The sequence below is a fragment of the Rhinatrema bivittatum genome, chromosome 12, assembly GCF_901001135.1.
Source record: "Rhinatrema bivittatum chromosome 12, aRhiBiv1.1, whole genome shotgun sequence".
Classification (NCBI taxonomy): Eukaryota; Metazoa; Chordata; class Amphibia; order Gymnophiona; family Rhinatrematidae; genus Rhinatrema; species Rhinatrema bivittatum.
The window spans coordinates 45,942,401-45,969,526 of record NC_042626.1 but is presented as its reverse complement, the minus strand read 5'-3'; the positions used below and the strand labels follow the sequence as shown (position 1 = coordinate 45,969,526).

Below are 27,126 nucleotides of genomic sequence, written 5' to 3'. Positions count from 1 at the left end.
AGTAACACAACATTGAGCTTGCTGTTCTAGGCCAGTTGTGACTCAGGATCCATCATGACACCTCATATTTCATTGCTTGGATTTTCTGATGTTTGCTAAATTGTCTACATCTAAGACATCCAGAAGCGGGACAGATTTTCTATCAATAGGAGACATCTAAATCTCCATCCAGATATCAGATTAAATGCCTAAACTGGTATTTAATTGGCAAATTTTCATGATAGACAGTAAATTCTGGCAAACATTTTTTCAGTAAACAAAGTCATTCATTTGTGCATTACTTTAAAACAGGAGTGGCTCCTTGGAACATTTAAAACTTGAAATAAATAATATTGAAAATGAAATTATTGGACCTAGAGTCTTCTTGCACTCCTTAGTGGATTTTGTTTACGATTTGTGGAGTGCAGTATTGCTCCTTCTTTATATTTAAACATTTTTTCAGAAAATGTTAAAACTATAAGGCTTCTCAATGAAGGAAATTCACTACTGTGTGTGACATAGGTGCCAGCTCTGTGGATATAGTGGGTGGTCAAGCACCCCCAGTCTTGAGCAAACTCCTTCACTGTCATCAGCGAGAGTTAATTTTATAGTGAATTTAGCAACCACCAATCATTATGCAAAGTTGGCTCCTATAGTATGCAATAAATAAATAGTGTGAAGAACATTGCATTGAATTGTCATTTAACACATATTATCAATATATGTGGAATTACAAATTTTGGGGAAAGTGAGGTTAGAGGTAGGAGGAGAAATCCATTCATTTCAAAGTAATACAGTAGATACTATTTAAAGGGAAGGGCAGAGGCAGGCTGGTGATGCGAGGAGCCTTTACCTTGTGTAGTTTCAAAGAGCAAAGTACACAGGGTAAAGTGGTGTAAAGCACGCATGGAAATTTCAAAATGAATTCCCCACACTTATTTTCTAGCCTGTACTAAACCTCTTTTACCACAGGGAAAAGTACATAACCTTTTTTTTTTTTATACGGCAATACAGGCGTTTTGACTGGTACTGGCTGCTTCTAGTTATAAAAGGAAACAAAATGAAAACCAAACAATTTTGTTAATTTTTCTGTTTCATTTTCAAAATGAGAGGAAACTGAAATAGGAAATTTCATTGATATTTCCCTTTAAGGGTCAAACAAAAGCACATCCCTATTAATATGGGCTCGGTCACACCTTTGGAATATAAATAGGTGTTCAAACTTATTTATTTATAGAAGCAAGTAACATAAAAATAGTAGAACATTGTTATCGTTAAACAAAGGAATATAATATTTACACACAAATATAAACCTTGCTGTCACTTCTGAAGATGGGCACCTATGTGATTTAAAAAATTCATGAAACAACTTTGGATAATCTTTGTTAGTTCAACAAAAGAGATCACAGAGGGCAAAGAATCATCCAGTGCTTTTAAAGATTTTGAGGGAGTTAGTCTATAAGCTTCAAGAAATGCACACCTCATTCTTATACTTTTGTTAGTTCTCTGTTGCAAAGCATGCACCTGGGAGCCCAGTAACCTATTGGGCAGAACTCAATGGGACTTAGATTACTTTGCAGTAGAAATGACTGAGAAATCTTCAGCAATAGCACATATTCATGTTTCAATCTAAGAAACTAGTGTAGAAAATAATCAGAGGTTATATTCAAAGGATACATAGTATTTGAAAGAGAAGTCCCGATCGTACTGAGGACAAAGCTTAGAAAGCCTACATAATTACTCAAGTTACAAAACTATAAGGATTAGCATATCACAAACAATCCTTCCAGACCCTCCTCCTCCTTCACGATCCCTGTACAGCTGGGGATGAGTTAATCTCTTGCAATCTGATTGAGAATAACCCTTTGCTATTTGATTTCCTACACCCCCTTTCGATGACTAAATGATCATTCCTTGAGGTTCATCCTTTCTGCAAAGTTGCTGTAATGATCTATGGATAACAGCTTAGTCAGTGTATCCACAACCATCCTTTCCAATAGGCGATATTCAAACTTCTCTGGCAGGTTTTTCAGGAAGATGATGCTGTATTCACATCAATGTGTTTAGTTCAAGTGTTCACCTTATCAATTTGGTGCCAGCTTTATTCACTCCTATTTGTCTTTCAATAGAGTAATAGTTTGCTAGTCCAACTAATGGTTTCATATCCAAATTAGAAGAGGTGTCTGCTGGTCCATCATGTCACCAGCCCAGTCTATATCCACATAGTTGATCAGATTTGGGCTGTCACTGGTAGATGTAGTTTTTACTTCTAGGACAAGCAGGATGGTAGTCCTCACACGTGGGTGACATCGTCAGATGGAGCCCAGCATGGAAAACTTATGTCAAAGTTTCTAGAACTTTGACTGTGCACACTGAGCATGCCCAGCATGACCTATACCACACATCCACATCAGGTCCCTATTTAGTCTCTTTTTTTCTATGGAGCTTTCACCTCGCAGTTAAGTGAGTTCTTGGCTTTTCTTCAGAAAATTGCCTTGGAAAACTTTCACCGATTATTTTTCGGATTTTTGTATGTTTCATCAATGCTCTCAGTTCCCTTCTTTAGACTCCTCAGTCAGGTTTTTTGGCGGTTTGTTAAGTTTATTTTCGCTGCCATTCCCCCACCCCCATGGCGATGGTACCTGCCGGCTTCAACTGCCTGCCATCACCATTCTCGTTATTTTTCCCTTTTCATTTGTCATGGCCTTGGCTGGTTTCTGTTGATGCCCCCAGTGTCCGAGGACCATGTCCATCACGGATCCCCATAAGGTGTGTGTCCTGTGCCTGGTGTCATTGCATGACATCCGGAGTTGCAGCATATGTGCCCAGATGACCCCTAAGGGATGTCGTGCTCGACTTGATAAGATGGAGAAACTCTTCGGGTCGAGGAAGTCCGAGCCATTGACATCGGTAGCACCTGCACCGATGGACCTTGGAGCCGCACTGAAGGACACCAAGCCATCGACATCAGTGGCTGTCGGTTCCATCGATGCCACCGGTAGATAGGGGCGTCAGAGACCAGCCCCTATTGGTTTATTCCAGGTCAAGGACTTCAGGTTCATCATCACTGACCTCAGCACTGGGGGAAGACCGGGCCAAGCACCAAGGGAAGCCGAGGAAGCATCGGCACTGGTCACCTTCAATGCACGGTGCTGGGCTCAGAAAGCCGCCAGCTAATGCCTTGATGCCCCTGAAGAGACCCCACGGTGAGGAGTGCCCCACTTTTGATGATGGGGATCTGCAACTGTATCCACCGGTCCTGGTGCCAGTTGCCAATCCACCTCAGGGATCCAAGGAAACTCTGGCCAACCTGCCTACCTCCCAGTCAGTGCTGGCATCGGCAACTTTCAAGGAGGAGTTGGAGGGCAGAGTTCAGCTGGCTGTGGAGTGGGCACTGCAGGGCATTGAGCCAGTAGCACCGACTGAGCCAATGCCCACGCTTTCCCTGGTGGAACTGCTGCTGGAATGGCTCAGTGCGCTCATTGATGTGTTACCAACTCAGTTGGCATTGGTTCCAAGGGGATCATTGATGCCCAGAGGGTCACCAATGCTTCCCACGACCAATATGGTGCTCATTGCCAGTCCTCCGAAGAGGAAGCTCCATTGAGGCCAGCAGAAACACTGAGGACTGCAGCCACCCATCCAGCTTTGCTGGGGATGGCACCGGTACCACCAGCATCCATGCCTCTGGAAGAAGGCTGAGTACCTAGGACCCCATCGCCTGTGGATTACAGTGAGGATGAAGCTCCATATGACCCCTGGGGGGATGACACTGCAGAATCCTCCTCTGAGGACTCAGGGGGGGTGTCTTCTTTTAGAGCTGTCTCCTCCAGAGGAACAAAGGAAGTCTCCACCGGAGGATTTGACCTTTGCAGGTTTTGTGCAAGCAATGGCCAAGGCCATCCATTTTCAGTTGATGATGGAAGAGGATGCCAGACACAAGATGCTGGAAATCCTCCAGTTTGTGGAGGCTCCTAAAGATATCGTGGCGGACCCGGTGCACAAGATCTTTAAGGAGTTGCTGCTGAGCATCTGGGAACACCCCCTCATGGTACCTCCCGTAAACAGGAAGGCAGATGGGGTTTACCTCGTCCAGCAGTCTACCGGTTTCAAGAAGCGTCAGCTGTCGCACCTATCGGTGATAGTCAAATCCACTCTCAAGAGGGACAGCTGCTCTCAAACCCATTCCTCGGCAACCACAGGGAAGGATCACAGAGTGATGGACGCACTTAGGAGGAAAGTATTCCAGGGGGCCATGCTCATTGCCCGCATCTCCTCTTACCAGCTCTACATGAGCCAATAGTCATGCAACCTCTGGAAGTAAATGCAGGAATTGGCCGAGCAGCTGCCTCAACAGCAGCAAGACACCTTTCTTTCACTGGTGCATCAGGGACTGGAGTGTGGAAAACATGAGGTTCGTTCAACCTACAATGTTTTTGAGACACCTAGATTCTCTACAGTGGAATTGGTGCATGTAGAATGATATAGCTGCAGGCCTCGGTTCTCCGACTGTAGGTACAGGAAAGACTCACTGACTTTTATTCTTTAATTCTTTTTTTGCCATGTACAGGAGAGAATCTCTTCGGAGATAAGGTGAGGGACATGGTGGTGGCCCAGTTGCAGGATCACCATGAGACCCTCCAGCAACTCTCCGCCAGCACTTCGGACCTGCCCTGGCTGTGGTGGGGGCACACCTCCATGGGCTGGGAGTGCATGTTTTCCCTTACTTGGATGATTGGCTGGTCAAGAGCGCCTCTCAGGCAGGGGCCAATCAGTCCATGCGTTTGCCCATCTGGGTGTTGGAGTCACTAGGGTTCATCATCAACTACCCAAAGTCTCACCTCAGCCCGTCACATTGATTGAACTTTATAGGAGCCCTGCTAGACATGGCTCAGGCAAGAGCCTTCCTGCCACAATCCAGTGCAGTCACCTTGGCTTCCATAGTGGCAGTGATTCAACAGTAAGAAAAATAGTTGGTGTGTGTTGGAAAGAACCGTGACTGCAATATAAATTACACTATCAATTCTTTTACTTTCAAGATTATTTTTCAGTATTTTTTCTGAATTAATTATCAGAGTACAGACCAGTTGATACAGTCATCGGTCAAAAAAACCTCCAATATTTCTCTTCTTTTATTAGAAAAACTATTTTTATGTATCTTTTTTTCTTTCTATAAAATTTGATTAATATCTGCTCTTGCTAACTGTATACTGTATTGACTTATTGAGTGAGCAGATATGTCAGCAGGAATTAACCCGGTTCAAGATAAAGAGCTGATAATTTTGCCTCTTAGTGAAACAATTGCAGTCTCAATTACGTTGCCCGATTGACTTGCTCAGAAATTACTGAAAAACTTTTCAACAAGATTGCCTTCTAAATCGAGGTAATAAAGCTCCTAAAGCTGCTGGGAAGGCAATTCAAAAGACACTTGAGCGGCACTCTGAAAGTTGGCAATTGAAGCTTATTCTTCAAATATTCTACAGTTCTTGTGTAGAGAACAGTGTAGTTCTATAGTTCTGGCACTGTCCGAGTTGCCGCAAATATTTAAATAGCCGTTTCAGGTGTCCTCTGGCTAACTTGGATCAATCATCATGCCAAGATAAGTGACTTCTGTATTACAAGCAGCTTTCACAGAGCTATTTAAATATTTGCGGCAACTCGTGCAGTGCCAGAACTATAGAACTACAGAACCTCACTGTTCTCTACACAAGAACTGTAGAGTATTTGAAGAATAAGCTTCAATTGCCAACTTTCAGAGTGCCGCTCAAGTGTCTTTTGAACTGCCTTCCCAGCAGCTTTACAAGCTTTATTACCTCGAATTAGAAGGCAATCTTGTCAAAGTTTTTTCAGTAATTTCTGAGCAAGTCAATAGGGCAATGTAATTGAGACTGCAATTGTTTCACTAAGAGGCAAAATTATCAGCTCTTTGGGGCAGATTTTAAAAGCCCTGCTCGCGTAAATCCGGCCGGATTTACGCGAGCAGGGCCTTGCGCGCCTATTTTCCATAGGCCTGCCGGTGCGCGCAGAGCCCCGGGACTCGCGTAAGTCCCGGGGCTTTTTGTCGGGGCGTGTCGGGGGCGGGGCCGATTGACATGGCGTTTTGGGGGCAGGACGCAGCGTTTCGGGGGCGGGCCCGGGGGCGTGGTTTCGGCCCAGGGCGGTCCAGGGGCGTGGCCGCGCCCTCCGGAACCGCCCCCGGATCGCGACTCGGCGCGCCAGCATCCCGCTGGCGCACGTGGATTTACTTCTCCCTCCGGGAGGCGTAAATCCACGGATAAAGGTAGGGGGGGTTTAGATAGGGCCGGGGGGGTGGGTTAGGTAGAGGAAGGGAGGGGAAGGTGAGGGGAGGGCAAAAGAAAGTTCCCTCCAAGGCCGCTCCGATTTCGGAGCGGCCTCGGAGGGAATGGAGGCAGGCTGCGCGGCTCGGCGCGCGCCGGCTGCCCAAAATCGGCAGCCTTGCGCACGCCGATCCTGGATTTTAGAAGATACGCGCGGCTACGCGCGTATCTACTAAAATCCAGCGTACTTTTGTTTGCGCCTGGAGCGCGAACAAAAGTACGCGAACGCGCCATTTTTAAAAATCTACCCCTTTATCTTGAACCGGGTTAATTCCTGCTGACATATCTGTTTGCTCACTCAATAAGTCAATACAATATACAGTGAGCAAGAGCAGATATTAATCAAATATTTAATGTATTTAATTCAAATATTTAATGTATTTCCCTTCTGTCACAAGTTACATGTAAACCGATATGATGTTTCGACGAATACTGGAATAAAAAAAACTTTAAATAAATAAATAGATAATTTTTATAGAAAGAAAAAAAGATATATAAATAAAGTTTTTCTAATAAATGAAGACAACTGATAATTATTATTTTTTTTTTAATTAATTAATTCATTCAGAGTATTTCATTATAATTCATTAATTAATTCAGAAAAGATACCAGCGCTGAGGTCTTTTCCTCCATTTTTTTAAAAATATTCTGAAAAATAATCTTGAAAGTAAAAGAATTGATAGTGTAATTTATATTGCAGTCACAGTTCATTCCAACACACACCAACTATTTTTCTTGTTGTAATTTACATTGGTGGATCCTTAAGTTCTTTTTTCTTATCAGAGTATTCAACAGTGCCAGCAGGTTTCAGCTCAGCAATGTTGAGGCTGTTGGGCCACATGCCTGCAACCATTCATGATATTCCCTTGGCACGCTTACTCATGCACAGAGCCCAGTGGACCCTGAGGTCGCAGAGGCGCTAGGCCACGCAGAGCCTCCAGACTCGCATCCGAATCAATCCGTCTCTCCGGGAATCCGTGTCCTGGTGGCGGATTCTCAAATTTGGAATGGGGAATATCTTTCCAAAGTCCCCCTAACCCATGGATGTGTCCACCCTGGGGTGGGGAGCTCATGTAGAGGGGTTGAGCACCCAGGGCCTGCTGTCCTAGGAGAACACCTGTTACAGGTAAGCAATGCTGCTTTGTGGTTGTGGCTTTCAGATATTGCATGATCCTTTTCACTATATTCCAGACATGATGTGTTGGTACCTCTACTTTTTTACATAGGATTCCCACTACAGTTATGATGTCTGGTCACTGTCACTATATATTAGCTTGCAAATTGGCTTTCAGTATTGATAGTTGTCCAGCAACACATTATCTGTTCTGTTGTCTTTAGGTAGGAACATAAGATTCACCATCTTGAGTCAGACCATAAGTTAATCAAGCCCAGCATTCAGTCTCTGATAATGGCCAATCAAGGTCACCAGGAGGTACCCAGCAGATCCCACAGAGTAGATCTATTCCTTGCTGTTCATTCCTGGCGATAAGCAATGGCACTCTGGAAGATGATATTTTTAAGACTGATCCTCCCCCAGGAAACAACCAATAAAGTCATTAAGGCAGATTTTCAAAGGGGTACGTGCATAAGATATGCGTGTACCCCCCGAAAACCTGCCCCAAACTCACCCTGCGCGCGCCGAGCCTATGTTGCATAGGCTGCCGGCGCGCACAAAACCCCAGGACGCGCGTAAGTCCCGGGGCTTTGCTTGGAGGGTGTGTCGGGGCCATGGTGCCAGCCCAGGGGCGTGGCCAAGGCCTCCGAAACTGCTCCCGGGCCGGGGAATGGCATGCCAGCAGCCGGCCGGCGCGCGCGAGTTACGCCTTCCTCAGGCTGACGTAACTTTTAAAATAAAGGTAGGGGGGCGATTTAGTTAGGGCTGGGTGGTGGGTTAGGTAGGGGAAGGGAGGGAAAGGTGGGGGGGAACAAAAAAAATTCCCTCCAAGGCTGCTTCGATTTCAGAGCGGTCTTGGAGGGAACGGGCAGCGCGCGCAGGGCTCGGCACGCACAAGGTGCACAGATGTTCACCCCCTTGCACATACTCTTGTTTGCACAAGGTTGTGCGAACAAAATTACGCCCGCGCGCTTCTTATAAAATCTACTCCTAAGTATTTTGATAACCCATCGATAGCCAGCACCAAAAATCATAACATTTGTGAAGAACAGTGGATACATCATCTATGTTCCTTAGTGCCACATGGACTCAATGCATCTTTCGAGTGAAGCCAGGAGTTATGATTTTTGGTGCTAGCTTTTCATTAGACTATCAAATGCTTAATTATTTTATTGGTTGTTTCCTTGGGGATAACCAGCCTTAAAAATATCGTCTTCTAGAGTGCTTTTGTTGCTGGAAGCAAAGCGATTAAAGCTGAACTTATGAAGTATCGCCAGATGTTGTCCTGAAGCAGCTATAGCAAAACATGGGCCACATGAGCATTTCTCCAGATAAATACTACAATCGACTTGAACATTAAAGCACTTCAGTTTGATTCGATATTTGATATGGGGCAATTTGCAATGCGATACAGTAATTTGGAAGTAATTGTGCTTCTGTAGAATGTGAAAGGGATTTTCTTCTGATGGCAGTAAATAGCTCTGTTTTCGCAACTGGAGTTCATCCAGGTGAGAGTTGAACTATTTGAGGTTTTTTCCCTTTCATTTTTTTGTATTTGTGAATATTGCAGTACTATGAAGATACTTTCTGATTTGAGAGAGAGTGGATCTAAAATAAAAAAAATTTTGCACCAGTGGGTTTTTTTGGGTTATTTTGGGGATTTTGCCCACTGGATAAAAATTCCTCTTTTGATTCATCCACTTTTACCCTCAATAAAGGATCATGTTGACAGAGAAATTGTTATAAATGATTTGTCTTGAGTGGGTCTCAAACATATTGATGGGATGGTGCAGAAGAAGCATGCATTTTTTTTCATGAACACTAAATTCCCTAGAAAATTTACAAAGATTGTATTATATACATAAGGAGAGTGATTTCATAACAGCCTGCATAGGCCTGAAGTCCAAGTGGAGAAAGTACCCACAGACTTCAGCACAAATTTAATATGCGTAAGTCTGCTTTGAAAATCAGCGGGTGTACATGGAAACCTGAGTGGCACCCATTTACATCTGCTTGGGAACAGGTGGAAATGTGTGTGTGTGTGCACATTTATACACGTTAATGCAAAAAACAAAACTAGGATTCCCCTGCCCCTGGGAACACGAAATCACTTCAGCACATACTTTATACTCGCAGCCCCTGAGGCACTTTTCTGAAAGCCCATTCACATAGTCCAAACTGCATTTTCTGCACATAAAAGATTTAAAAAATCAGAACTTTAGAGAGAAGTTGTCTCTTAACTGTTAAAGAAATCCTCACAGTCTGTAGTAATGAGATGGAATGGGAGAGTTTGGAGGCAGTGAGGAAGTAAAATTTGTTTCTGAATGAAAATGCTTTGTTGCCTAACCTGTTTCTTTATTTCTTTTCTCTATTAGTGAGGATTCAGAGTGGCAATCAACATAGCAAGTGATCTACTAGCTTTATTAATATTTATTTTTTTATAATTACCATTTGATTTACTCATTTTAATAAACCAATGTGAAATATTTACATAGTTTGTCCTTTTTTTTATTTCATGCACACAGTAGAACTAGTATTACAGGGAAAACAATTAAATCAGAGCTTTCCAGGAAGTAGAGAAATGGATTATCCCATCTCATCTCAAATAAAAGAAATTATGAATAGTTTCCCTGCTGGTACACAAATGCATTTTCTCATATACCCAGAATTGAGTGGAGTGTTCTGCTATTTCTTGTTTGACTTAGATATGAGGGTAGATTTTAAAAAGTTGCGCACATGTACACCCAATTTTATAACTTGCGCATGCAGGCCGTGCTGCCGTCCCCCATTCCCTCCCCCCAACCTGACCTTCCCACCCCTTCCCCTAACCTTCCCCCCCTCAGCCCTACTCTAACCCCCCCCCCCCCCCCCCAAAAAAAGAATTTTTATTTTTCCTTTTGCGCGCACCGGCAGCCTGCCGGCACGAGATACTTCGACACAGCGGCAATTGCCGCTGTGTTGGAGACCTCTGGTCCCGCCCCCGGACCGTCTCACCCCTGCCCCACCCCTTTTTGCAAGCCCGGGACTTAGGCTCGTCCCGGGGCTTTACGCGCATCGCCAGGCCTTTATAAAATAGGCCCGGCGCACTTAAGGCTGAAATTCACAGCAGATGGAACTGGACGAGTGTTGGATCCAGAAGTATAGAAAGTCTGGAGAAGAGGTCCAAGGAGCTGGTTTTGATGATGGGGGCAGCAGAAAGGCTAAAGCACTGTAGGATGAGCCAGAGTGGGGTGCAGATGCTGTGCGAAGGCCTGAGATGCAGCAGAAGAGAAACCCAGAAGAGGAGCTAATCATAAGGAACTGGCAGGTGATGGATTCTGAGAAAAGTGCTGAAGAGATGGGAAAAAAGAGTGCTTAATTGCAGAATTTAAAAATATGTGCCTAAATTTTAATTTTTAGGGACAGAATTCCCCTGGAATAAATACAAAGTCCCATGTAAGAAAGCATTGAGTACAGAGTGTTTTTGGAAATAACTGATAAAGTATTCTCACCATTGCGTATGAAATGCAAAAGCACTGAAAAATCAGCTTTTATGCTTCCCCCAAAAACCCCCAGATTAGATGGAAAATAAACACTAACATGTGCTTGTTTGTTATAACTTTGTGTTTAGTAAGACATTTACATTTTACAAACACCTCTTCCTTCTCCTGTTTTGGGTTTGGCAGTACCAAACCCTCTAAAGGTTGTCACAAATAAGATGGCCAAGAAAATGTTCCTAATCCAGATAATCAGGTGATTATATTCTGCTTCAATAAGCTTCCCATCCTCTGTGGCCGGAAGCAATCAAGGGGTGGAACTGGGCCATCTCTCACAGAGCGGATCTGAAGGTCACATAGTTAATGAGGAAGGACAAAGTCTTTGCAACACCAGGACCCCCAGGCCCAGGAGTTGTACTTGGACCCCAGAGCATTGCCAGTCTTCCACCAATGGGGCATTCTTAGGTCAGACTGTGTGCAACAGTCCTGAACAATAATGTACCAGCTGTCTTTTCCAGGAGGAGATCAGAAAGGCAAGTTTCAGGTGCCTTTTCCATTCTTTGGGTAACAAGTCTTCTGTATATTGAGGTGAGGTAACTGATATGACACTCTAGTTACCTCACCAAGATAATTCCCAGCTCCATGTCCCTTCTACCCACATTCTCTCTCCTTATTCCTCCGCCCCCCTACGCCCACATTTTTCCCTTAACATGATATTTGTATTGTGTTATCTTCAATTCAATTTAGAACTTGTATTATCCCACAGCACCGTTATAGTATTATATTCTAGTTTGTTATATTGTTGTTTCATAAATGATAATATTACCACAATATCATTATTGTTTGTTAAACATTCTCCTTATGGATGGTCCACGATCGATACAGCCTGTTTGCTGTTAATCCTGTTATATGTAATTAATATTTATTAATTCTGTTATTTGTAAAGCATTGTTGCTAATTTATTGTTAATTGTAAACCGCGGTGATGTATATTTTACGTACTGCGGTATATAAAAACCTCTAAATAAATAAATAAATAAATAAATATTGATATTAAGCTGTATACTAAATTGCTTGCTAATAGGCTTAAATTGATTTTACCTATTTTAATTAACAAGGGACAAGTGGGTTTTATATATGGCAGTAGAGCGGTTTTGAATGTTCAGGTCCTTTATTGGAAAATTGGAGAAGATTGGGGGTTATAGACCCTGTTCTGTTTTATTGCGGAAAAATCATTTGACAGGGTCTCGTGGGATTTCCTGGAACGTGTTCTCTCTATGTATGAGTTTCAAGGCTTCATGCTGGAAGCAATTCAAGTCTTACACTCTAATCCCACAGCTAGAATGTGGTGAATAATTCCTTCTCTCAATCTTTTCCTTTATCAAGAGGTACCAGACAGGGATACCCGCTGTCCCCCTTATTATTTATTTTGACTCGAACCCTTAGTATTGAAGCTTATTGATATGTTAGCTGCAGAAGAAACCTTATCTAAATTTCCCTTTCTAAAAGTGTTATTATTTACAGATGATATTTTGCTTTTTATACCTAGGGATCGGGTGTATCTGCCCCGCACGTTGGAGATATTTGCCAGTTTTGGCAGTTTATCTGGCCTACGCCCCAATTTGGACTAATCAGAGGTGCTTGATCTTTCGGGTACTCTACAATTTCTTTGGCAGGATTTCCCTTTAAAGTGGGCCTCGGGTACTCTTAAATATTTGGGACTCTATATCCACAGTGACCCGGCTATGTGGTATTCTTTGAATGTTACGCCTCTCATTTTAGGGTTTCAGAAGACATGTGACCAATGGATGCATTTCCCTATTTCCTTTATGGGTCGTATTGCACTCATAAAACTGCTTCTTCTTCTTCTTCCTAAATTGTTGTTTATATTACAGATGCTTCCAGTCATACTTTCCCATAGGGATGTATTGCTGATTTCCTGAATCTGGTTGAATTTTGTCTGGAAGGGAAAGAAACCCTGGATGTCTTGTGTAAATCTTATGATCCCGAAAGAAGATGAGGGGGTAGGTTTCCCAACATTTGTTTCTATAATCTTACTTGTAACTTGCGTCATGTAAGCAATTGGATAGGTAATCTGAGATTGTATACCAATTTGGAGTTAGAAAAGGCATTGGTTGCTCCTTTTTCCTTAATGTACTTCCTTCATGCTCTGAGGAAAATCTTACCTGCATATTTTCTTAACCTCCTTATGGATTAAAGCGAGACGGGCTGCTTGGAAAGTCTTTTGAGTCTCTTTGAAATTTCCATGGGAGAGGTTGTTTTTAACGTCACTTAGGAGTAACGCTGGATTCCCTCCTGGGGATAGGGAGGCCTTTTATAGAGACCTTGAAGGAGCTCTTGGAGCCTCGGTGTTGGCCTTTATTAATCTGGGCACTAGCAAGGTTCATGCGTTTTCTTATTGTGTCTCTCATCTGGACTTTACATCCCATTATTTTCTCCAGTATTTGCAAATCCAAAGTTATATTATGTCCCATTTTCATTTACAAACTGACCAGTATACTTCAGGGGTTTTCCAGCGCTTTTCCTTGCTATGCATCAATAAAAAACATACCTTATCAGGATTGTATAAATTTTTACATTCTGTTCAATCATATGAGTTATTGGTCTCTATAGCTACAGCTTGGAACACAGAGCTATGTATTAATATAGATGAAGACAACTTATCTGTATTAATTCTCTCTATCAATTCTCAGAAGGAATAGCATTCAGAGACAGTTTAAATTGCTGAAGAGACTGATATATTCTTCTGACCATGCTTTTAAGGCTGGAATCGCTGCTCATAACAGGTGTATTATGTTTAAATCTGTTTATTAATTAAATGTGAACCATGTAACAAACATAAGCCAAGATGAGTGGGTTCTGCAACACCTCGGCTATCAATACAAAATAAGAATACTGCTCATTTTTAATACAGTTCAGGGTGCTACTTGCTAACTTCATGGAATGCCCCCTAGTCCTTCTATTATTCGAAAGTGTAAATAACCGAGTCACATGTACTCGTTCAAGACCTCTCATGATCTTAAAGACCTCTATCATATCCCCCCTCAGCCGTCTCTTCTCCAAGCTGAACAGCCCTAACCTCTTCAGCCTTTCCTCAAAGGGGAATTGTTCCATCCACGTTATCATTTTGGTTGCCCTTCTCTGTACCTTCTCCATCGCAACTATATCTTCTTTGAGATGCGGCAACCAGAATTGTACATAGTATTCAAGGTGCGGTCTCACCATGGAGCAATATAGAGGCATTATGACATTTTCCGTTTTATTAACCATTCCCTTCCTAATAATTCCTAACATTCTGTTTGCTTTTGTGACTGCTTCAGCACACTGAGCTGATGATTTTAAAGTATTATCCACTATGATGCCTAGATCTTTTTCCTGGGTGGTAGCTCCTAATATGGAACCTAACATCATGTAACTACAGCAAGGGTTATTTTTCCCTATATGCAACACTTTGCACTTGTCCACATTAAATTTCATCTGCCATTTCGATGCCCAATCTTCCAGTCTTCCAAGGTCCTCCCTTAATGTATCACAGTCCACTTGTGATTTAATTACTCTGAATAATTTTGTATCTGCAAATTTGATAACCTCACTCGTCATATTCCTTTCCAGATCATTTATATATATATTGAAAAGCACCGGTCCAAGTACAGATCCCTGAGGCACTCCACTGTTTACCCTTTTCCACTGAGAAAATTGACCATTTAATCCTACTCTCTGTTTCCTCCAGTACCCAACGAAAGGGAAACTGGAATCCACAAAGGGCCCTCACGGAGTCCCTCATAGGAAAGGCTTCAGTTTTATCCAGATTAAGTTTAAATCCTGACAGTGCCTCATATACCTGAAACTCTTCTAAGAGGGCCGGTAGAGAAGAAGGAACATCTGTAATATGAACAAGAATATCATCAGCAAAGGCCAAAAGTTTAAAGATACAATTAGGCCCTTCCCCCACAGGTATGCCCTTAATAGTTGAATTACTCCTGATCATAAGCAGTAAGGGTTCTAAAGTAAGAAGAAATGTTAATGGTGAGAGTGGGCATCCCTGACGAGTGCCTCTGTTAAGCCCAAAGCTGTCAAATGGGGTCACATTTACCAAAATAGAAGCACAGGGGTTGTTACAGAGCAAATTAAATATGGAGCAAAAGTACCTCTCAAAGCCCATCTCATTAAGTACTGCTCACATAAATTGCCAATTGACATGATCAAATGCCTTCTCGGCATCAAAGCTGAGAAGGAGCGAGGGGAGTCCTTTCAGTTTACTATATTCCATTGAGGCCAGTACTTTACGAACATTGAAGACTGAATGTCTCCCTTTACAAACACTTGTGAGTCACCAATCAAATCATATAGGCATTTAGCTAGTCAGTCGGCCATAATTTTCACTAGTAATTTAACATCAAAGTTTAATAAAGAAATAGGGCGATAAGACCCCGACAGTAGCGGATCCCTGCCAGGTTTAGGGAGGATCACAATATAAGCCAAATTCGGGGTCAAAGATAAACGCCCTTGTAATATAAGATCATTATACATTTCCCCCAAGGGTAAGAGAATCTTGTCTCCCATTAATTTAAAGAACTCTCCAGAATACCCATCTGGGCCTGGAGTCTTCAAAAGAGGTGCTTGATGAATTGCCCTCTGTATCTCCTCCAACCGGACTGGGGCATTGAGCCTCTCTTTCTGAAGTTTGGAAAGTTTCAAGAAACCAAGTCTTTGTAAGTAGGTACTAATGTCCCCATCCGGACCCGAAGAACTACTATACAGCTCCTTATAGAATTGACAAAATATGGTGCTATTGTCTTTTGTTGCATTTTTTATTTCACCATTAGTATCTTTCATGGCCCTAATATATCTCTGGCTTCTCCAATGTCTCATTAGATTGGCCAGCATCCTGCCCACTTTATTACCATAGAGATAAAATTTGGCTTTATAATAAAGCAACAACTTCTGGGCTCGCTGATGTAGAAAGGAATTAAGCGCAGTTTGGATTTCCATGACATGCACGTTTGTAGCAAGGGTCTTTTGGGTTTCCTATCTACGCTTAGCCCTATGTAATTGGTTTTCCAAAGATAAGATTTGCTTAGACATATCCTTTCTCTGGGCAGCTATGTAAGATATTATTTCCCCCCGTAGAACTACCTTGGCCGTATCCCAAAAAGGGAAGATATCTTTAAATGGGCTTCATTGTCATGTGCATAATCCTCCCATTTCTTATGAAGAAACTCCTTAAAGCAGGCATCAGTATACAAGAATCTGGGGAAGCACCATAGAACAGGTGGATTTAATGAGAATCCCTCTAATCCAGCCGTACAGGGGCGTGATCAGAGACCATTGGTATCCCAATCTCTGTATGTGTGACCCTTGAAAACATATTCCCCCCAACAAGCAGGTAGTCCAAACAAGAATGGGAACTATGTGTTCTCGAAATATGAGTATTCCCGGTCCCCGGGAAGCAAGGTGCGCCAGACATCAATCAAGTCCAACGAACCTTGTTCCTGGATGGTCTCTGCTGTTTAGCGTGTACTATGCAGCTAATCAAGGGATCCTCTGGAACCCAGTGACCAGACCAGCTGTTCGCAATGAAGACCACCCCCACCTTGTAGCCATGAACGTAATCGCTCCATGTGGATGGAGCGGGTGATCTTCACAGCACCTCACATGCCGTCCGGTTCCGAAGAACCATGGCCACTCCGGGTACGTTTCCACCAATCAGTTCTGCTTGTGGCGCCAGCCACCCCTAACAGTGACCATTTGCAGTGAGAGAGAGAATCCGCCATCTCACCGCACATTCCAAGAACATGCCTAACTCACGCCACAACGTTCGTGGAAAGCAATTGTATTAAACCCAGCCAGACAATTATTCAACAGAAGTAACCAGGTCTTTAGAAGAGCAACAAGAATATAAGAAGCTGGTATTCTAGCCTTCATTTAAGGATTAAGTCTTGCTCCATGAGATTCTTTAGAGTAAGAGCAATTGTAAAGAAGGCTCTGTGAAGTGTTAAATGTTGGCTGCACTGTTCTAACTTTAAGAAAAGCAGGCTTGGCGGTTTGTAACAAACATTAGTGGTTTGCTTCTTACCAAGAGGGCAGTTCTGGTCTATTTTAAGAGAGAAGATTTGGCTGGAGCCTGCAGAAATCACCAGGTACTTTTGGGCTTGAACGCAGCACAAGCTGTGTAGAACCACGCACTATTTGACGCATATGTTTTAACCCAGCTAGAATAAGGTGAAATCCTACACAAAAGATAGGGCTGTTGGTGGTTGGCTTCATTGTAGGCTTAATCAGGGGAAGCTGTTTCAGCTGGAGAATAGCTGTGCTTTCCCTTTTTCCCCCAAAGCAGTACTGAGATGACTGAAGGCCCCACACTGATTTTTACTTCATCTTCTGGTGCCTAGAGGAGATAAACAGCTCTGCTATTTGTAGGTGATGAGGCAGGAGAAGAGGATTTGAGCTGGAGGGATTGTCCCTAATGTGCCCCTCCCCCCAATATCCCCCATAGGGAAGAGGAGAAGGATAACTCCCCTCTCCCCCATTGCTTATGGGTACCTTCCACCTTAATTCAGCTTTGTGTGTAGGAATGGATGGGTGTAGGGGAATATGAGGTGGGTGTGAGTGACTTTGGAAGTGTGGGGGAGGTAGTTTTGAAGATGCTTTTTGGTGCTGTCCTTTGCCAGCTGCTTCAGTTATTTTTCTCTGCCTCTGCCTGTGTTTCTCTTTCCCAAAGTACTGGAAGAATGGAGGGGTTTGCTTTTGGAATACAGCACTAATTAGCATTCTGCTGTTTGTAATTGTTTCATCCTGCTAGACCAGTCCAGACATGTGGGTTTATACCACCCTTCCTGCAGATGGAGACAGAGAGCCAAAAACTCCTCAGTGACAGCATCATTGGTATTAAGAAATGGTGCAGAGGAGGACCTTCCCAGTATTTTCTGTCTCCAGCAAATAGTAGCAGGTACTGGACTGATGCAGCAGGAATATTCGGCTCCCAGGGCTTTAGGCTTAGGCCCATGCTTAGTAAAGCGTTGTTCCCAGGGCAGCAGCCTTTGGGCTGTCTTCCTTGGTAAAGCAGTACCATTGGCTCCTAGAGCAGCAATTTTCTTGAATTGTTCCCCTAGTTGAGTGGGCCATCCAGCTCTGGCTCCCACAGGTTTTCATTGGCAGTGCACTGGTTGTGCAGGCCCTGGTAAGAGGGCTCCTAGGTTCCCTTCAGGACCTGGTTGAGACAAGAGAAGTTAGCTGGGCTCTTGCGCTGTCTTTTTATGGGAGCATTTATATGGCTTCCTCTCAAGCTCCCCTTCCCCTTCCTATCCATCCCTCCTGTTTGTTTTTGGCAGAATTCTTCTGTTCTGCCAGCATCAGTAAAGCTCTTCATAGCTCATGTACTTTAAAAGTCAGGGATAAGGAGATCAGGAAGTAGAGGAAGTGAAAGTGCATAAGTCCAAAGTTGCTGGGTTTCTCCACTGGCCTGAATTTTTACAGAAGTCAAGATGACTTTTCCTTTTGAAAATGAGCTTGCAGACTCACAGATACACTGTACCTATAAGCAGTATAAAAAGTATCTCCAAAGTATTAATAAACATGTGGATAAAGGTGAACCAGTAGATGTAGTGTACTTGGATTTTCAGAAGGCGTTTGACAAAGTTCCTCATGAGAGGCTTCTAGGAAAAGTAAAAAGTCTTGGGATAGGAGGCGATGTCCTTTCGTGGATTGCAAACTGGCTAAAAGTCAGGAAACAGAGAGTAGGATTAAATGGACAATTTTCTCAGTGGAAGGGAGTGGACAGTGGAGTGCCTCAGGGATCTGTATTGGGACCCTTACTTTTCAATATATTTATAAATGATCTGGAAACAAATACAACAAGTGAGGTAATCAAATTTGCAGATGATACAAAATTGTTCAGAGTAGTTAAATCACAAGCAGATTGTGATAAATTGCAGGAAGACCTTGTGAGACTGGAAAATTGGGCATCCAAATGGCAGAAGAAATTTAATGTGGATAAGTGCAAGGTGATGCATTTAGGGAAAAATAACCCTTGCTGTAGTTACACAATGGGGAGTAAGGAATACTAGCGGACAAGAAAGAAAACTCCAACACACTGTTAAAAGTCAACAAATAGCAGTTATCCCTCCTTTATTATTTTTTTTCATACCTAAAGATTAATTTAAGAGTACAGTATTCTCATATATGGATATCCTATTATTCATATAAATGGAATTTCCAATCCACGATCCAAATAGCGTATATTATTTGAATCATGTAACCGAAACTTTATTGGCACCTACTATCTAATTTATAATCCTAACCAGACTTATTTATGTGCCTATCTGTAAACCGTTGTGATGGTATACTACTAAACGACGGTATAGAAAAGTTTTTAAATAAATAAATGTTAGGTTCCATATTAGATGCTACCACCCAAGAAAGATATCTAGATGTCATAGTGGACAACATATTGAAATCGTCGGCTCAGTGTGCTGCAACAGTCAAAAAAGCAAACAGAATGTTGGGAATTATTAGAAATGGAATGGTGAATAAAATGGAAAATATCATAATGCCTCTGTATCGCTCCATGGTGAGACCGCACTTTGAATAGTGTGTACAATTCTGGTCACCGCATCTCAAAAAAGATATAGTTGTGATGGAGAAGGTACAGAGAAGGGCGACGAAAAATGATAAGGGGAATGGAACAGCTCCCCTATGAGGAAAGGCTGAAGAGATTAGGGCTGTTCAGCTTGGAGAAGAGACGGCTGAGGGGGGACATGATAGAGGTGTTTAAAATCATGAGAGGTCTAGAATGGGTAAATATGAATCAGTTATTTACTCTTTCGGATAATAGAAAGACTAGGGGGCACTCCATGAAGTTAGCATGTGGCACATTTAAAACTAATCAGAGAAAGTTCCTTTTCACTCAACGCACAATTAAACTCTGGAATTTGTTGCCAGGGGATGTGGGTAGTGCAATTAGTGTAGCTCTGTTTAAAAAAGGATTGGATAAGTTCTTGGAGGAGAAGTCCATTACCTGCTATTAATTAAGTTGACTTAGAGAATAGCCACTGCCATTAGCAATGGTAACATGGAATAGACTTAGTGTTTGGGTACTTGCCAGGTTCTTATGGCCTGGATTGGCCACTTTTGGAAACAGGATGCTGGGCTTGATGGACCCTTGGTCTGACCCAGTATGGCATGTTCTTATGTGTGTGGGGAGGGGAGAGGGATATTTTAAGCAGGTTGAATGCAGCTGGGTCCAAATGAAAGGGAAATGAATCCATGAGAGTTTGATCACTGTAAGGGAGTTCTAAAACTGAGTGGAAACATTATCAGAGCAAGAGAATGTTGAAGAAATAGAAACTTAAGTAAGAAACAGGAACTGGTTTTATTAGATCTTTCTTTGTGGTTTTAGCATATGCTATTATGCTGTATATATGAGGCTGGCTTTAAGTTTCTGTCACTATGTATGAGAAATTGTTAGTGCTTTCAGGATGGCTGAGAGAGAAGCTCTGGCATTTTCAGTCCCTGCCTGTTTATTTTCCTGGAGACTTTGCAATTAGGGGCCCCCTCTTTTTTGTTTTATTCCTGAATCTTGAGCCAATGTTGTGTGGGGAAGGTCCAGTGCTGCCTGCTTTTGCCTTCCAGTCCTTACTGTACTGGTAGCGTTCGCCTTTCTCCAAACCTTTTTTTGCTGGAATCTGCCGCTTTCCCATGCCCTGCATTACACTCCTCGTTTCACTTTGCTAGAAAGCTGCACAGGTTGAAAACTTGTCCTGAGGTCTCAGAAAAGAGAAATGATCACATCCACGCACAGTTATCCCCAAATATACTTATTACGTTAGCAAAAATTCTAAATAAATCTATAGACCTCAGATACAGACACAAAAAACAAAGGTATATGTTACTTAGAAGCACCAAGCCTGGGTAATAGTAGCAGCGAACTACAATTTGAACTGAAGATTTACATTTTAAAGGATCCAGGAGGTTAGGGATGGGATGGCGGGGGGGAAGGGTTACATTTGGGGCAAATATTTGCAGGACCAAGGAGTGGAAGGGGGAGGCTGGCACTGGCTCTTTTTCAACCTAGTATTCTAAATGTGACTTTGAGGGGTTTGGAAGGGTGGGGGCTCAGCCTGGCAAGGTGCTTGGTATTCCTTTGAGTGGGTGGGAGAGGGGAGAGGTCCACCAGGCCAGCTGTACCCTTATTTTTATTTGTATGTTTTTATACTTCTCGTCACTTCATTGGCTGTATGCTTTGAGTTTAGCCAGTTCGGTCTAAAGTTATCTGACTGCATGAGGCTGGAGTTCACTGAATAAATCATTATGTTGACTCATCCCTGCCCCAGAATGCCCCCAACATGCCCCTTACAAATTTGGCTACATTTTAGTCAGCTAAGATCATTTTAGTCAGCTAAGATCATTTCACTATAATTATAGCAAAATGATCGCTCGCAATAGGAAAAGGAGCATAGGCATGCAAATGAGTAGCCGTACACAAACGCACGTGGCATTGTGTTATCGTATGCCGCAATATCAGCCACGCTAGTCATTTTCTCCCCGTAGCGCCCCAGGAAAAGCTGTAGGTATGTTCATGAAATTGCACAGTTTATCGCACACAGTGCTGGCAGCCCCTAATTGCCATAAACCCTGCCCATACTCCTCCTTGTTGAACATTAATTCAGATAATAGAAGGACTAGGGGGCACTCTATGAAGTTAGCATGTAGCACATTTAAAACTAATCGGAGAAAGTTGTTTTTCACTCAGTGCACAATTAAGCTCTGGAATTTGTTACCAGGGGATGTGGTTCGTGCAGTTAGTATAGCTGGGTTTAAAAAAGGTTTGGATAAGTTCTTGGAGGAGAAGTCCATTACCTGCTATTAATTAAGTTGACTTAGAAAACAGCCACTGCTATTACTAGCATCAGTAGCATGGGATAGACTTAGTTTTTGGGTACTTGCCAGGTACTTTTAGCCTGGATTGGCCACTGTTGGAAATAGGATGCTGGGCTTGGTGGACCCTTGGTCTGACCCAGTATGGCATGTTCTTATGTTCTTAACTTTTTAATTTGCAGATGCGGTGCCGGTTTCCAATAGGCCGTTATCACACACATTAAGGCATTATTGCATGTATTACAGCGTTATTGCACGACAAAGCCATAATGTGTGCGATAGTGGCCTATCGCAAAATGATGAATGTAAGGGAATATTCAGAATTCAGCAAGATAATTTTGTTAGTCATCTGGCTAAATGGCTTTGAATATTGGCCTTGGTGAAAATATCCCAAGCAGAGGTTCACATTAAGAGGGTTCTGCCTACAGGAATGGGCTTTAGTAAAATTGCCTGATTTATGTGGGTATGCTTAGGCGCATAGGTCGCATTCATGTGGAAGTGTACCGGAACTGAGCAAAGACGTTCTTAAGGACAGAGCTGGGTAGGGGTTTGGACGCAGGTGTATACATTTTGCATTTTATGAAGCAAGCGCTTACATGTTGCACAGAAACTTTTTGCAGACATTTTAGCAGGTGGTGGGGTAGTCTGCTGGGATGCTCTTCAAAGCAGACTTATATGGGCAGAAGTCCATTTCAAAAACTGATGTAACTTATGAATGGTTACAAAAATAGGCCTTCGTTGGGGGGAGGTGGAATTTTCAAGCTGCCCACTTAAGAAAGGCAACAAAAAGACACGGAAGTCACAGGCGATTTTTACAGCAGATTTGAGGTGCAGAGTGGTTGAGGTGGTCAAAAGCCTTTTTGGAACGCTGACTGACGGCCTGATGATTGCCCTCCCTCAATATGCCACGATGTGTGGACTTTTTAGTCACATTTAGAGATGTTCTTTGGGAGGGGGGGGTGAATAGAAAATAATCAGAATAAAATAGGCGCAAACGCCTTTGGGTACTTCAGAGCGAAAGCTTGTCTGTGCTTTCTGTTTGAGAATTTGTGCAAGAAAACTGGTCCTTTTTACCTTGGATTTTTTTTTCCTCGTGCGAACAGTGTGAAAATTGTGCCCTGCGGCTAACAATAAAGGATGGATTTAAACAAGACAGTTTCCAGCTAACAAACTTACACCAAGCAACTGGATATTTATTTAGGGAATGCAAATCCTCCAAAGTCAAGCAATAGCCGCCTTGTTCTTGACTGAGTTCAAATTTATTAACCTTTATTAACCTTCCTCTTAGGGCCTGGTTTACTAAGGTCCGTCCATACCCCCCCCCCCCCCCCAAGTAGATACAAAGCAGATAATTTTGATAGCCATTTACAAGTTTGCCTGGGATTTGTGCGCATAACAGTATACATGTAGTCCCATTTCATGTATACATTTGTGTACACAAGAGGCATTCCGGGGGTGGGGGTGGAATTTCGATCTACACTCATACTTTTTAAATTTTTAAACAGCGTGTACGTAAATGAATGCGCACAAGTTGCGTGCTGAATTTATATATGCAGAATTTTCAAAACAAACATGTGCATGTGTCCTGCTCCCCACCTGTGCTTTGAGTTCCTGAGCCTGTTCCAGTACTGCAGTGCCTGCCGCGATGCCTCCGGAGCTAGGCCTCGTTCTACGGACCGGTCCGGCTTCTTCCTGAATGTACCGGACTATCCTGATACACACTTTGTTCTAAACCTTGTAGGGAAGAGTGCATCCTCTATACTTTGCTGTGGTGTATGAACTTGTGAGATCTGAAAGCAGGCACGTCTATGCTTTCTGTGCAATGGGTAAATGCTAGTTATCATTTTCTTTCTCCAAGATGATGCGGAAATAAAATACCCCTTCCTGACTATCACCTCTGAACGCGCTGTTTATCCGATGAGGAGACTACTTCAAAATTGTCCTGAACCTCTTTTACATAGTAACATAGTAATGACGGCAGAAAAAGACCAAAATGGTCCAACCAGTCTGCCCAGCAAGCTTCGCAAGGTAGTAGCTGCCGCTCCGTGCAGGTTACCCCCATGTTTCTCTTAAGGGTAGTAACTGCCGCTCCGTGCAGGCTACCCCCATGTTTCTCTTAAGGGTAGTAACTGCCGCTCCGTGCAGGCTACCCCCATGTTTCTCTTAAGGGTAGTAACTGCCGCTCCGTGCAGGTTACCCCCATGTTTCTCTTAAGGGTAGTAACTGCCGCTCCGTGCAGGCTACCCCCATGTTTCTCTTAAGGATAATAACTGCCGCTCCGTGCAGGTTACCCCCATGTTTCTCTTAAGGGTAGTAACTGCCGCTCCGTGCAGGCTACCCCCATGTTTCTCTTAAGGGTAGTAACTGCCGCTCCGTGCAGGCTACCCCCATGTTTCTCTTAAGGGTAGTAACTGCCGCTCCGTGCAGGTTACCCCCATGTTTCTCTTAAGGGTAGTAACTGCCGCTCCGTGCAGGTTACCCCCATGTTTCTCTTAAGGGTAGTAACTGCCGCTCCGTGCAGGTTACCCCCATGTTTCTCTTAAGGGTAGTAACTGCCGCTCCATGCCAGTTTAGCTTTTTATTTATTCCCATCCTCTAGCCTTTTAGGGATCCACAGTGTTTATCCCATGCCCCTTTGAAATCCTTCACAGTGTTAGTCTTCACCACTTCCTCTGGAAGGGGTATTCCAGGCATCCACCACCCTCTCAGTGAAGAAATATTTCCTGACATTGGTTCTAAGTCTTCCTCCCTGGAGTTTCAAATCGTGACCCCCTAGTTCTACTAAATTGTTTCCAATTTTATGTGGGTAAAGAGTATTTACTTCTCCCCTCTCCTTATGGGTAAAAGTAATCCTGCCCTTCCTTTTCAAAACTCCCATTTTCCTGGTCCCATGCAGGTGAAAGTACTTGGGTACTCCTGACCCTCACTGGGCGCAGCCACAGCGTTTTTAAACGGGAAACTCCACAAGGACTGCAAGCTCCATGGAGCTCGTGAAGTTTGAGCTTGGAATACTGGAGAGGCCAGGCCCAGGGACTGGAACAGTTAATAATACACACAAGCTACAAGCCTACGTCGGTTTTTCCCATCGACAGATGGCACTATAGCCCACTGTGGCGTGTCAGGTAGTCCGACTTCCTCCTTCTTGGTTCAATTGCTTACTACTGTTGCACATGCTTTGTTAGGGCCTCAGATATAGGCGTCTGTCTCATTTCACAGCACATCTGCTACAGCGGGTGCTCGAAAGCTCCTAGCACAGGAGCCATTGCATGGTTAGAAAGCCTCCCGCAGCGCACTATAGCCCGCCGCTAAAAGGCTGAATGATCGGGGTAAAGGGGCACGGCTGAGAGAAGGGGCGGTATCAAGAGACTGTTCTGTACCAGGGCTGGAGAAGGAAAAGAGCGGAGACCCAGAAAGACACAAACAGACCCGATTGTATTGGGCGCCAGCCGATGAAAACCAACTTCCACGTGTTTTCCGTTTTAGAGATCCAGAAATGGGGGGATTCAGCTTCTCTTGCTGTTTCTTGGTCTGAGTCCTTCCGTTCGCGAGATGGTTTATCATGATTATTTATTTTACTGTACTGTTACATTTTTTATTTCACTTTATTATGTTTTATTTTTAGGATGGTGCTCCGTAAACAGCTGGTTTTATATTAATTGTATTTTATTGTTGTCCGCTGCACCGATCAGTACATAAGAATTGGGAAAACAGATTTTAGGAACGAGTGCATCTTGCAATGGTGCTGAAGCATAGTTCATCCTCGGAACTCCAGAAGCAGGCTCTGTTTAGCAAAATGCAAGTATAAAGCAGAGTGCGAGCAGTACATTTGCGAGACACGGATCATGCCCAATAGCCCCAGGCTTTCGAGAGAGGTGCAAAACGAGCCCAGCAGAAGAGCCTGGCCCTCTTGGCATCGAAGTGCTCATCATTCCCAGCCCCAGCTGCTACAGCGCGCAGGAGCTGTGAGCCCCGGACCTGACTGCGCCCTGCTGGATAGGTCACTCCTGGAATAATCTTTCTGGACGCAAATATCGGAGAATACAATACACTCGACTGCTTGAGATCAAAATTCCTTTATTTAAAAACACACACACACACACACACATTTTGAAATCCACGTCCTAAAATAAATATCTTCTGCTGTTACTAAAGACGATCATAATTTAGTAAGTAAAAAATTATAAATATAAGAATGCATATAAAAATAAAGAACTTTCTTTACTCTTGTTGTCCTATTGCTATCGTGTAGTTAAATTCTAGACATAAATAGGTCAAGCAGTGCAGCCGGGATCCGTCCCATCAGGGTTTCCGGGTGCGGGTGGAGAGGAGGGCCACCGCCCGCAGTTGTCTCTGCACCCGCAGCCAGACGAAGAGCTGGGCGCAGAGTTCATTGTCCTGCAAGCAATAAGAGAAAAAGAAATGAGTTTACAAGAGTGAGGTGCCAGAGAGAGAGAGAGAGCTCCGAGCTGTCACTTTCCCAGTCCAGAAGTACAGACTCGGCGCTTTCTAACCTGCCAGGGTACAAAGGAGAATCAATGTGCTGTAACCATCAGACACTGTTTGCGGAAGACGGAAACGCCTGTAATGACGTTTAGCAGGGAGGAAATCGTGATTACGGACCGACGGAAATGATTGATTTCTAGATTGTAAGCGATCTCATGAGAAAAAATATCCCCAGAAGAGTGGAACACGAAGAGCCAAGCGGAGATCGGTGCATTCCAAGATTTCAGGCCAAGAAAATGACCTCCCTCCCTCTGCAAATCAATGCTTGCTGATTGGAGAGACAGAGTCCAAGATTCGTCTCCTGATTGGGTCCCTGCTCCATGACGCTTAAAAACTGGAAAGTGATGGCGGGGAATCGGAGCAAGCGTAAGACCTTCACTTTCCTTGTTTCATTTTTCCTTCGCGGCTCCTGGCTGGCAAGATTTACAGGAGCAGAGAAATGTTAGGGGAGCACCATTTCTTCTCATTCCAGGCCTCTATCAGCCTGGGTACTTGCCAGGTTCTTATGGCCTGGATTGGCCACTGTTGGAAACAGGATGCTGGGCTTGATGGACCCTTGGTCTGACCCAGTATGGCATTTTCTTATGTTCTTGCAACATACATTTCCGTCGTAAGCCAGTATTCCCTTATTGATCTGAAGTAAACAAAGACATAAACTATTGCGGAAGGAAATCTGAGAATCACCTTTTCTAATAAAGCATCTTCCAGGCCCCTGAAGTATTGGCTCACTGCTTCCTTCATGTCCCGCTGCAGGTCCGAGTTCCCTGCGCCTGCAGGAATCTGCAGAAAAGAGGATGGATTGCTTTTAACTATATGGTTGT

At 43.4% G+C, this 27,126-nt stretch overlaps 1 protein-coding gene across 2 annotated transcripts in view; it reads left to right on the top strand.

Annotated features, from left to right (window-relative positions):
• The window catches only part of LOC115074498, a 172,150-nt gene extending 162,230 nt beyond the window's left edge, over positions 1–9,920 (top strand). For both annotated transcript variants that reach the window (XM_029573993.1, XM_029573995.1), the window contains one exon: positions 9,807–9,920. In XM_029573993.1, coding sequence (XP_029429853.1) covers positions 9,807–9,834 — 28 coding nt within the window. In that variant the 3' untranslated portion in view covers positions 9,835–9,920. The remainder of the gene's footprint in view (positions 1–9,806) is intronic.
• The last annotated feature ends 17,206 nt before the right edge of the window (positions 9,921–27,126 follow it).